The sequence below is a fragment of the Botryllus schlosseri genome, unplaced genomic scaffold, assembly GCF_051294905.1.
Source record: "Botryllus schlosseri isolate E-star unplaced genomic scaffold, Bs_hap1 Bs161a, whole genome shotgun sequence".
Classification (NCBI taxonomy): domain Eukaryota; kingdom Metazoa; phylum Chordata; class Ascidiacea; order Stolidobranchia; family Styelidae; genus Botryllus; species Botryllus schlosseri.
In genome coordinates, this window is record NW_027648770.1 from 1 (window position 1) to 12,976 (window position 12,976).

General features: G+C 40.0%; 1 protein-coding gene across 1 annotated transcript; it reads right to left on the reverse strand.

Moving 5' to 3' along the window:
• Window positions 1-5,039: 5,039 nt before the first annotated feature.
• On the reverse strand, window positions 5,040-11,690 carry LOC145432783 (jeltraxin-like). Its single transcript, XM_080309599.1, has 5 exons — window positions 11,245-11,690; window positions 10,568-10,617; window positions 8,707-8,872; window positions 8,422-8,490; window positions 5,040-6,192 (listed from the first exon to the last, which is right to left on the reverse strand). Exons 1-5 carry the CDS (start codon window positions 11,303-11,305, stop codon window positions 5,543-5,545), a joined length of 996 nt encoding a protein of 331 aa, XP_080165725.1. The 5' UTR covers window positions 11,306-11,690; the 3' UTR covers window positions 5,040-5,542.
• Between the last annotated feature and the right edge of the window lie 1,286 nt (window positions 11,691-12,976).

The window sequence follows — 12,976 nt, forward strand, 5'->3', positions numbered from 1 at the left end:
TACAAGTATTTCGGTCTTGTCAGTATCTGTGCCATTGCACGTCAAGGCCATATCCGTATTCATATCAGCTGATTCTTTCTCGATGGAATGCTGTTGCCATCGCCGAAGCCGTTTCAGCCTGTGAGGTGCAGTGATGTTGGGCACAGGGCAATAACTTTTTGTACTACAACAAAATTTTGAAACTGAAATCATATCGCGGGACGGGTGCTGATGACCCCCTACTTCAAATGCAATCAAAGTACATTACGTTATAGAATATAAATATCCATGACTTATCGTATCCATGATAACATTATATAGATAGAACCGGTCAATTTTCTGATTTTGTGGGTATGAATTGGCAACGATTATTTGATGTGGCTGATTCTAGGCTTTGCTATTCTTCAGCGCGTGCTATTTTTGCCGCATTTCGGGACCCAAATGCCAAAACCGCTAAATTTGAAAAAAAAATGCCACAAATAATACTTTTTGAAAATATGGATATTTATGAAAGATTTTGAGAAGAATGTCAACAAGAATTGGCTGGGATTTGTATAAAGCGAAAAAACAAGTGTGTAAAGGAGAATTCGATCAAAGGGGTCCATGGAAGGTAAATGAAAAGGCCAAGAACTCTAGTGAATAAATCTGTATTTACTGCCAATCTGTGGATTGATCTATCCAGCAATTAGGAAATAGATGATATCCAGCGGCTAGAAAGTATATTATCTCTGCACGCCAAATTACTGATCAGGATGTATCGGAATCTGTGATGGCGGGCGCAGATTTTAAAATTCAGCGCGATAACTAAGTATTTTTCTGTTGTGAGTGCTCATGCATTTTATTACACCATGTAGGCGCCAGGCACGGCCCAGACTGCATTTACCTCAATGTGCATTTTACCGAATTCCATTCTCGTTTAACTAGCAATTGAAAACTGTCTGCATGTTCATTGTTCAATAACTCATTGATTGTGTCACGTTTTCCAATAGGGACATATTTTCATCCATGCACAGACATGGTGCAAAAGGCCTCCATGCAGATCTATACGTACCATACACACATATATACATTCGTTCCTTTCCTAGTTTTTCCTTGTCGGGTGGATAATTTTTAATATTATAAATATTGATTAATATTAATGTTATTAAAGTTACTCATGATTTGTTACAATTGGTTGCGTCATGACGACTGTGATCCAAATGTGTCAGAAACCCTTTTGAATCGTTAGCATTGGTATTGGACCTGTGTGCATGGCGGTAATTTTGCTCGCAGAGTGAATCGACTATTAAGAATATTGCTGAAGCACTCGGTTTTGTATCGGATAAATTTGGTCTGCAACATCGTTTTCAATTCGGATTTAAGTCTTGCTGTTTGATGGCACAGTGTGGACACTGCATGTTCAGTGATTTCTGTTTCATGAGAAAGACCAAAACGAAGCGTTTCACATGGTTAATTCGAGGCCTGAAATATGAATTCATGGCGATGACAAAAATGGAATCGGAAAAATGCCAAAAATAAGTTTTTTTTTGTATTTTTTGCATAAGCCCAAACTAACCCGGCCTTCTATTCTTGTATGCGGTATGTTTCTTCCATATGAAATATTACACTTTTAACGCACTTATTATTTCATTTTCCAATGAAGTCCACTAATACTTTATCAAAGTAGAATAGCTCTCACTTCTCCCTAGGATTTGATCAAAGTAGTTCCAGTGTTGTGTGATCATCTGTACCAGTGGTTCCCAACCTTTTTCGACTCATCGCTCCCTTATCAATCTCGAAACAAATATTCGCCACCCATTTTTACGGATGCGAAAGGAAGGGCGTATAATTTGGTAATTCTATAAATCTGATTGCTGGTGAATTTACTAAGAAATGGACATTTTTTTCTCGAGGTGGTAGGTGCTCGGAAAACCCATTACCTCGTCTGCTTTCCTTTGAGTTGACCTTTTTTCGCGTCATATGCAAAATAAACCGTCTTCACGTGCATTTTGCTGACATTGTTAAACAAATATATCTCGCTGGACGATCTAAAATTTACGCCTTCCTTCGCCCCCTTTGGTATTTGCGTCCCATTGTTTCAGAAAATCTCCCGCTGGGAGTGATATCGCCCTAGCTAGGAGCCACTGTTCCAAATGTTACAATTTCGTATTGAATTTCCCAACTATTTCAAACACTTTAAATTCTAAAGATCAGAAAGGTAAATGCACATTCTGCTCCTTCAAAATAAATTGTTTTGCGTCCACACGCGCCACGAGTCACGTTGGCGTGCTCACAATAATTCGTGAGCCAGATCTTCGACACAGTCATGTTGATTGAAGTGTGAAATCCGACAGCGCGTTATTGTATATGAGAGAGATTGAAAGTCATTCTTTCCTCCAAACGGTTTGCGAACGTTGATCGGGAAATACACCAATCAAGCATGATTTGTCGTTACAATCAGCTAAAAATTGCCGCAACGCAAGCTACTCGTAACTAGAGCCCGACCGATATTGGATTTCTGAGCCGATACCGATAAGACCGATATCCAGTACCTCCACCGATAACCCCGATATATTCAGCCGATATCCAAAAGATATGGAATCTAGCTCAAGGCCCATATTTAACACCTCAGAGCATTTCTTTCAACAACTTTACAGCCATTGATATGCTTGAACATGAAATAAATGATCAAGGAACTATAAAAATGTATCAAAAGCACCAATCCAGCAGTTGCAGATTACAGTTCACGAAGCAGAATTTCTCGGCCCTTTCTCCAAGGAGTGAGCTTCTGTGGTCTTCCATACATGATGTATATAGTACTAAACACAGTGAGCAGTCTTTCACTTGGTAGCATAGTTAGTGGCACAGCAGGGAATCTTTCTTCATTTCGGTTCCACCGCTCCCTTGCAGGGGATCTTTCCTTCAATGGCTTAACCAAATATTGATATTGATATTCTTCTGACAATGCACCTGGAGCCTTCAGCACATCAGTAACAAATAGCTGATGAGAATGTGCAAAACAACTCAAATTGTCCACGTCTGCAACTGCTCCACCCATCCCCCATGGGCCTTTGACCAGCATTTCAACAATCAATTGATCAATATTTTACACTCTTTTGTCAGAATTGGCCAATGTCATCATGGAATAAAAAAATTTCGTATCAATTACTGGCTTTACTCCACGTTTGCTTGATTTTCTTGCCCTCTATGCTCGCAAATTTCCTATCATGGTGGCCCCGCAGCCGCAGGCCTCAGTCAGACGACTTCATACATTACTGGTATAATTAGCTCTGTTGGTACCGAACCGGGAAATGTTTCGACGCGACGCTTTTCTCTATCCTTACGAGGGTCAGTCCAGCATGATTGAAGTTCTCATTTCTCTTACTGATTGAAATCTTCTGCAGACAACTATCCATCCAGCTGCTCTCTGTCTTTGGTGATCGATTACTGCAGAGGGATTCCCACGAAGTCAGTGGGGCATAACGGTGGTTAGTTATCTATAATATTCAGATAGACACGCCTACTGCCCTGTATGCAGTATGCACTATATGCAGCTTGGCCATTTATTTTTATAATTGACCGTCCTCACGTCTTTCATCGACTTCTCTTGACTCCCTGCCACCATGTTGTGACGTCACGAAAATGGCCGATATTTTTTTACATTCAATGGCCGATACCGATATTTCTATCCAAGCGTGATATCGACTCGATATTATCGGCGAGCCGATAATCGGTCGGGCTCTACTCGTAACCCCTTTGTGTTCGACGTAATAGATAGACGAATTGCTGATTGGATATGCGCTTTCTCCTATGTTGTTTGTTTGTGATATTCACGGTGTTTTCTACTACAATAGTCATTTACCGTCCGATATTCTTTATTATGATTCCGCATCCGACGGCTTGGATCATGGTCCACTTCCAAACTTTTCGAAACACCGCTTAAGCAAATCGGATGGCGATGAGCTTAGACAAATCTTTAAGGTGTGTAATCATCTGTCACATGCGGAACTGAACTGCCACACCCCAACGTCCACTCAATGCATCGATTTCAAAGAGGGGACAAAATTATTTATTGAATCAACATGAATGATGCAGTATTTGTTTGGAGAGATATTGAAGTTTTTTCAAATTTTCTTCTCGTCGTGCGCGATTTGACATCGCTAGATGTCTTGGTTTTAAAGTGGTGCCCATGTCCCCAATAAATTAATACGCATAATATATAGAAATAGGCCTTCAGGTGTCGGCCTTACCGCGCCACGAGATACTAAGACAAAAGAAGTTTTAACAAACATGCGACTCCGTGAAAGTCAGAAAATAACTAAAGAAAAAGATCGAAACCTTCGGCATTGATATTCCGAATTGTCCATAGGCTGTGGGCGCCTGAATGGCTATCTCCAAATATTGCTGTCGCTAAAATCTCATGTTAGTATATGCTATTGCCAATATCATTGACCGAGTGCCATCATGAATTCGGGGAAATATTCACACGAGACGTAATCAAATAACTGTAACGCACTGAAAATATAAAAACTGGCGCCCACTAGCAGTGAGTGGTTTAAAAGTTAGTCGCTAAAGGTCGTCTGGTGGGTCGCGTAATGAAATTTGGATGAAAAGTGGGTCGCAAACTAAAAAAGGTTTGGTAGCTCAATTTTCTCTCGAATTTTTCACGAGTCTGCGAGCATTCACCAACTGACTGCGCGGTCCCTTGAACAGCAATGCGTAACGACTAAACTAAGTCATCACTTCGACCCTTTTGTGCGCTGATTAGATCTTCTCTGCGACCCCCCATCCGTCTCTCCGATTTTCCACCGACAGTTGGTATACTGTTTGGATGGCGCAAATCAACGCGCTAAGCGCGAAAAAATTAACGAATTTATGATTCAATCTGCCAATTTCATCGGGAAAATACATATATACTGCTATCAAATTTTTATCCTCTCTCTGTCCACGCAATCAGATTTACCGGTAGAGCTCAGTGAGGTGTCTCTGAAAATGTAGGGCCCGTAAACAAAAATTAAACATATTCGGGCGAACCGTTGGTAAAGTATAATGACATGGTTACAAAATGTTATTTCGTGACCTCAAGTCCAAGTTCAAGTTTATTCATAAAATTTCATCTTTTCAAAACATCACAAGACTGTAATACAACCAATGGTAGGAAGAGGCCGGAACGACTAGGAGTACTCATTGGAGATCAGATCTCCTGTCTGCTATGTCAGAAACTGATCGATCTCACATTTCGCAATTATAAATCACGAATGAAAACAGAAGATTACATAGCAGTACAGTCGTTTACTTGACATGTGTTTATTCATTTCTGCATTCCCACTTGACATATTCCAGTATAGAAATTTAACATAGAACTTGAGATTCAGATAGATTTCTTACGAAATTCATAATATAATTGCACTGTTGCGTACATATAGATTTATTGATTTCGTAGGAATTAGAAAGTGAGACTCTTGCTGCTGGAAAAATGCAGATTTCGTGACAATCTGAGTCTCTTGAAATTACCATACGTCCGGTATTAGAGGACTATACGTGTTGACCGTACACGTACAGTACATTCACCGCTTGCTTCCATTCATTTGATCGTCGTGTGGCATGTGACATTCCAAAGAGCTGACACACTTCCTCTGATCAACGAATTTCGCTCATTAAAATTTATAATAGAATCGCCCTCGCAACTGCACCCGCCTGATTTAAATAAATCATCAATTTCTTGTTCATTAAGTGCTTTGTTCCAGAGTTGAATATCTTTCATTTCGCCGACGAATCCATGATCGCCATTAATAGCAGATCCACTTATTTTTGGTTCTTGCAAATTCCCTAAAATCAATGTTCCACCTCCGGCAATAGGTTTGCTGATCTGCCTCGTCCCTGTAGAACTTAACGAGCCGTTGATAAAGTACTGCAATGCTTTTTCTGACATAACAATGCATGCATACGTCCATTGTCTGATTTCGAGTGAAGTGGACGCATGTACTGAAGATGTTGATCCTTCAGTGATGAGAACGTTGATTCGGTACTGACGGAAATCTATTTGAAGAGTTTCGCAATCCTTTGATTCCCGCGCACAGTAGCTTATAACGGCTCGTATTTCTGAATTATGCATTTCTTCTGGTCGCAACCAGAAGCATAGCGTAACATTCTGCAATTCCGGTACGATACCGATGTATTGAACGTAATCCCTGTGTTGCTTCCTTGGGAAAATGAAGTGCGATGAATTACATACTGAAATACAAGAGAAGAAATCACTATGCTGTTGTTGTTTGTGGTATTCATGGCGTTTGTCGACGACTGTGGTCATTTACACCAGGTCGATATAATCCTTATATTTGATTCTGTAGCAGCCGACTTGTAGCACGACCCACTTCTAGGCTATTATAAGACACCGCTTACACTAGGGTTACCACACATCAGGAATTTCAATGACAGTTAGGGAATATCACTGCTTAAACTGCGTCCGGGAGGAAATGCTGCAATAAGCCTAAATGTCCGGAATTTTGGAGGATTGAAGGGAGCTGAAATGTTTTTCGTAAATCAACATGAACACTATCTATTTTGTGGAAGATTTATGCTACTTGAAATTTTTCTTTTAACTGCGCGTGAATATAACTACAATAAACAATAAATTGAATGTGGTCGTTTGCTCTTTTCTGGGGATTGCGAAGATGTTAAACTTAATCAGCTTCCAACATTGGCCGTGAGCAAGTCTTGGTTGTTGTTGTTGTAGGTGTTTGCGGTGTTTGTCGACTACAATGGTAATTTCCACCAGACCGATATTCCTTATATTTTGATTCCATAACTGCCGACTTGCAGCACGGCCCACTTCTAGGCTTTTTGTAAGACACCGTTTACGCGGATGAGATAGCGTGGAGGAGTCTCCAACACTTAGGCAGGAATTCCGGAGTCGACCTCGGTCATACTCGAACGTACAACCCATTGGTGTTGTAGCTGTGAATTAGGCTATATCACTACGCTATATCGTCACGGCAGGTCTGAGTCTTATCATTTAGTAATCAGCTTACCAAATCCTGAGGTATGATATGGAAGAAAATCCACCCCTGCCTACAATCGATAGTCAAAGCATTGCCAGTGCGACGTCACGTGTGTTCATACCTTATTTTTAAACTCGATAGGGGGAGCAAAAGAGTGCACGGAATTTAGGCCGATTATACGGCAAAAAGGAGTCTTGAAGTAAAGGTATTGTATTATGACAGTTTATGACTACGTCGGTCAGGTGTGGGTATCCTAATATGCTATTTATTATGTGCGCTGGCTTGAGGGACTGTTAGTAAGTTCGCACGGACTATTCAGTTCCTCCAAATAACTACAGGCTCTGGGAACATTTTCAACTGATATTATTTACTTTGCTATTCAATTCTCAAATTCTTCGGCGGTAGTATAACCAAACATCGGGAATGTTAATGGCAATGTTTGTAATTTACTTTTGTAATTTGTTGTTGTAAATGCGTAGCGCAATATTAGTTCTTTAGCCATCCGGTCTATTAGCGGAATTCAGATCTATCGAATCGGTTACGCATCTCGGCGATTATGTCGTGGCTATACATAATGTTCTACAATATACTGAGTAATCCAGTGCTGGTATGGACTATGATAGGGTCAGCATATTTTGGATCCGGAACGAGGACACTTTTAACAATTCATAAAAGCTGGTTCACCGAAATTTAAAATGGCCTGTTTTGGAAAATGACTAAATAATTGAAAGAAAAGGTCATCCCTTTGACTCGACTCACGAGTTACCAGCATTTTACGTTAACTTAGTGCTGTTGACTGAAGAAAAAGGTCATCACTCTGATTCGACTTCCGAGCGACTCGCTTGAACGTCCGCATCACCTATTTTGCATCATATACGTCGATTTTCAGTTGACCGTGTTCATTTAGCTTAGCTGTAAAAGCTGTAAAGAAGGGGGAATAGCCAAAAAGGAGGGCATTTCAAATTTCCTAAAAAGGAGGACAAATCCTCCTACAGATGGTAACCCTAGTTTATGAACAACAACCATGCTATTCGAAAATGGGGTTTAAGCTTTTTTTCGATTTATCAGGAGGACGAGTCAAATGTTAAAATTATTCTACGATTCCTAAATTATATGCAATGTAAAAAACGAAATGAAATTATCCTACATCGAATAATAACCGGCAATGGTATCAGTTCTTCAACGCTTCATTTTCATTGCAGGCATCTCAGCGAAGGTATGTTATAAACACGAACATAGAAATTGCGATTATTCCCATGCCGATGACAGCATTCAAACAACTCGACGGATTGGAAACAGAAATATATCACCCATAACTTTTTCTATTTGAATTGAAATGAAAAATTATGATTCCGATATCACCAAGTTGCCTATGAAAACGGAATTGCAAGAAACCATATGTAGGCTATTATACATCATGATGGATTATAAAATAATTTGAGTACCATGTACAAACAATTACCTCCGGACTTGAAAGTTGCAAGTTCGGCTTTGGTCTCAGTCACGGTATGCTCCACGTAAGCAGTCGTTTCTAAATTTAAACATTGTTATCACCAAAACGTAAAGCGGGATTTTCTCTCCACATCAGAGTCTTTAGCTAGGGTCCTGAACGTGTCAGGGTCGCGCGTCGTTTGGTAGTTTGACTTTATGTATGATATCATATTGGGTCCTATAGCTCATCAAGTTGAAACAAATAGACGAATATTCTCCTGACTTCAAATTAATACGTATTCTCTAATGAACCTACCACTTCCCTCAAGCGGGAAAGCTGTCGTTTTCATTTCGGTTGCGGTTGTAGTGGAGGTCATTGGATTTGAAAAACTCTTCCCATCTCCACTATATACAGTTGTGGTGATTGAAACTATCTTATCGTTTTGGTCCCGGATGATTTCTTCTAAACTTCGTTGACCTTCCTTTTCTGGAAAGGAAAGCAAAGCAAAACTTCCAGCTCGTTTATAGACAAATTGTAGTCAGTATGTCGAAGAAGCCATGGGATGGACTTCTGGTGCAATTTTCCGAAATATAGGCTTGCATAAATTACATCGATACACGATAAATTCGTTACATTTAGGCGTTGCCGGAATATTATTATTCCAATCACAACACCATCCCAATTGGAATAAGAGTTAAATTACTCATTGAATCATATTTTCATCATAAAATTATCAGTTGTTGTATCACGATGTGTATAGTATCGTGAAAACTTATGTCATCGAACCACTTTGATAAATTCAGATGTAACAGACCATTGCGTCGGAGCTGTACGGTACGCTCTCGACTACGGCTATAGTATACTATTTTGAACATAGCGCTCGGGCCTTTGAGATTGCTTGCAATTCACTGCCCAGTGCTCACGCATTCGCAATTTCCATTTAGTAATATCCATCGATCATATGGTATCCGAACCATTGAAAATGTTGACTCACGGGTGATATCCTGTCGAAAGGAAGAAACAAATACTGTAAATATGCATATGACATTGTTGGTGCAGAGAAAAGTACAGAGTTAAGTACACACATCTTACAGTGAATATTAGAGGTGCTCACTGATCACGCTCAAATGAAAGTATCGCGAATTAAATAATAGACAGACTAGCAGGGGCGACCAAGTCGAAAGTGGGTACCGGCCAATTTCCTAGTTTGGTTGAATACGCGCGCCGCAGCATTACGATAGTGTTGGAAAATCTGAGACAAAGTAGGGCATATTTGGTGATATCTAGGGTTGTATTTAAAACAAGTGGTTGTTTAAAACACTTTGTTTAAAACATGTTTTAAACAGTGTTTTAAACAAAGGGCTTTTAATAAAAAGAAATTGTGTTTTTTAAGTTTTAAAATCATGCCATAATTCAGTAAATACTTTCAAAAAACATGTTGTATGGGCCTACGGACGATTACCACTCGCTAAAGCCGACGTATACGATATGGGATGTGTCGGAACTCTCAAAATAGTCGGTTCAGCAGCTATAGTACGAAGATATTTCGTCAAAGGAGCTATATGTACCTTATATATTTTAAATTGTTCAATGTTAATCCATTAGGACGTAACAATTGAATATTCGTGACGTCGTGGCTTTAAAGAAATAAAAATCATGCTTTAATCAAGGGTCTTGTTATAAACATGTTTGTTTCGAATTGATTTTTGTTTTAAATGCCACCCTAGTGAATCGAAGTCTCGGTTTGAAAGTCAGACAATCTTTGCTCACCGAAAACAAATGTAGCGTCCTTTGTAAAATAGCCTAGGCAACTACACAAGCGTCAACTCAAATTTAGCCGTCATACACCACACGTCACTGGCTAGTTCAATTAAAGTTGTAATACACCGTGTTGTTTTCGGTATTCATGCTGTTCCGACTTCATACGTCATTTTATACCAGGATGATTCGTGCAATGCTGAACAGTTGAACACATAAGGTAAACGTAAGAACTGAGTTAGTTGACTATAATATGTTGTCCATTGGAGGTATGATACCTAGTGCGGAAATTGACAAAATACAGGTGATGAATATGAGCGTGTGTGAAAATCAATAAATCACAGAGAAAGACGTCACGTGCCGCGAGATGATGACCTTTGCTTTATATAGACACATATATATAGCATATAATGTGTACATATACAGCACTTACTATTATATGGCATTCTTCGGATGCATCAGCTTGTCCTGTAGTATATGATAGAAATTTTATGTGATTTGCATGAAATATTTGTAGGCTACGTTTAAGTGAAACGCAAACATCATTCAGCTGATGTAATAAGAAATGAACGAAATGCTTCTGCGGGAAAGCCATAATACTACAAATGAGACATATTTCACACGAATTCATGGTCGGTCGAAAAAATAGACAGACCGAAATATCTTTCTAGTGAAGAATAGTGCAATTACATGTATGATAGGTGCTTGTTTACACGACAGATATTGTTTTAGTTTATGGGGGTTAAATTGACATAAGACATGACGCGTTCGCTATCATAGCGTTCGCGGACACAAGTGTTGTCCTCAATAACTATTTCTGTGCTGGTAATCTTCGGTACTAATTCATACCATACGTTTAACGACGTAATTTGTTCGACATTTTTGTTATGAACGTTCAGATATTATTTTATATGCCTCCATCACAAGCAGAGGACTATACAAAAGGAACTAAATTGCAGTCGCTGTTATAGAAGCGATGTAAACGTACTGCACGTACTATGTTTTTTTCTGCTTCGAATACGTCGGCGTAAATGTATGGCCCTAGTTGTTTTGCCCGAAATGTTCCAGTAAGACACATGAAAAGTGCGTGCTTACCTCTAGCGATGATAAACAACGCGGTGAATGTGTAAATGATCGTTGTTGTAGTAGTCGTCATCGCAGACTGTCTCGTGAAAATTATGCTACTGAAAGGTTTAAATATGAACTACTAATTTACTGTTGCATTGATCAACGGAACACTGCATCGTATCCTGTCACTGCAATAAGCCTTCAACGGACTCTCAGAATGTTAAATCGCAGCGTTACTAGCCTGGATCGTACCATATCGTGAGTCATGTCACCACGGCGCTTTTACTGGGCTGTCCTAATATTCGTCAACGAGATACACATGACCGGATTCTAGATAAATGCGTTGGTCGGGAGACTGTCACGCGGTTTGCCACAAGCATAGATTTCAATGGTCGTTTTATATCAGCAAAAGAAAGATGTCAACAGAGCAAATTTACATAGACAATGTTCCCACTCATTTCAATCTGATGTTCATACAAGTCCGATGTGTTAAACTCGTGACCGTGAAGCTATGTTATGTATAGCCCGCGAAAGTTTGTGTTGTTTATTTAACAAAAACATTGGCGCTTGGCGCTTATCGCCTAACGGCCTTTTGCACCACGGTCATTGAGCATAGTACACAAATAAAGGAGATAACAGAAATAATTATCAATAGCACAATGAAGTAGAATCAATCAGTTGAGATGGTGATTACAGAATAACACAAATTGATGCACGTACGAACATAACAGAATAGAATAACAGAAATATGTTACAGACTACGGTTATAAATAGCGGTTGCACGATCACACAAATTCAACGACATACGGGATTATACGAGAATCAGTGAGCAAATCATCAATACGGAAATTAACTTTTAATTGAACACATTTATCAATAAGAAATGAACGATGAAAGTCATATTTAGGGCGACTAATTAAGAAATGATCCACAGTTTCGGGGTAGCGGCAGTAACAACACGCAGGAGAGTCTACCGTTCCAAGTTTAAACAAATGGCCGTTTAATCGACAATGACCTGATTGCAATCGAAGGATTACATCATCATAAAGGCGATATCCATAACCAGGGGAAGGATCAAGAACAGAACTGTAGAGGGACTTGTAACGAAGACCGTTTTCAGATCTCTGGTATTATTGGTCCCACAATGCCATGCAGTGGCGACGTATGATGTGCCGGGCTTCTTGTTCGGAGAGCGTCGGTATGTCTTCGGAACTTGGTGTGGTGGTGGAGACATTCTTTGCCAATCTGCCAGCTTCTTCATTGCCGTGAATGCCCACATGGCAGGGTATCCAAAGGAATGACACCTTGACGTCTAATTCACTCAATCGAGACAGGGAGAATAACATTTCATAAACCAGATTATGGCGCGGATACATTTTAAAGTTGCGAATGCAAGCCAGGGCACTAGAACAATCTCACATGATCAGATATCCGGTTGACGAGCTGCGATTTCTGGTAATCCAACTCATTGCTAGGTCGATCGCTATCATTTCAGTCGAGAAAACAGAATGCTCGACTGAACAAGCCTGGGCAACTGAAACGTCAAGTGAAGGTATGCGAACCGCCGCTTCCCTTCCAACAAGAGATTTAGACCTGTCCGTGTATATCAGCGTAGGTGCATCGTAGTGGTCGGCAACGTGACTTAACCAAGTCTGGTTGTAGGCTCCAAAACGCCGCGTAAAGTATTCGCCGAGAGGAGAGATAAATCTACTCTTGGTTGAGGGAACAACCAGGGAGGAGACGAGGAAAGCCGGTACCT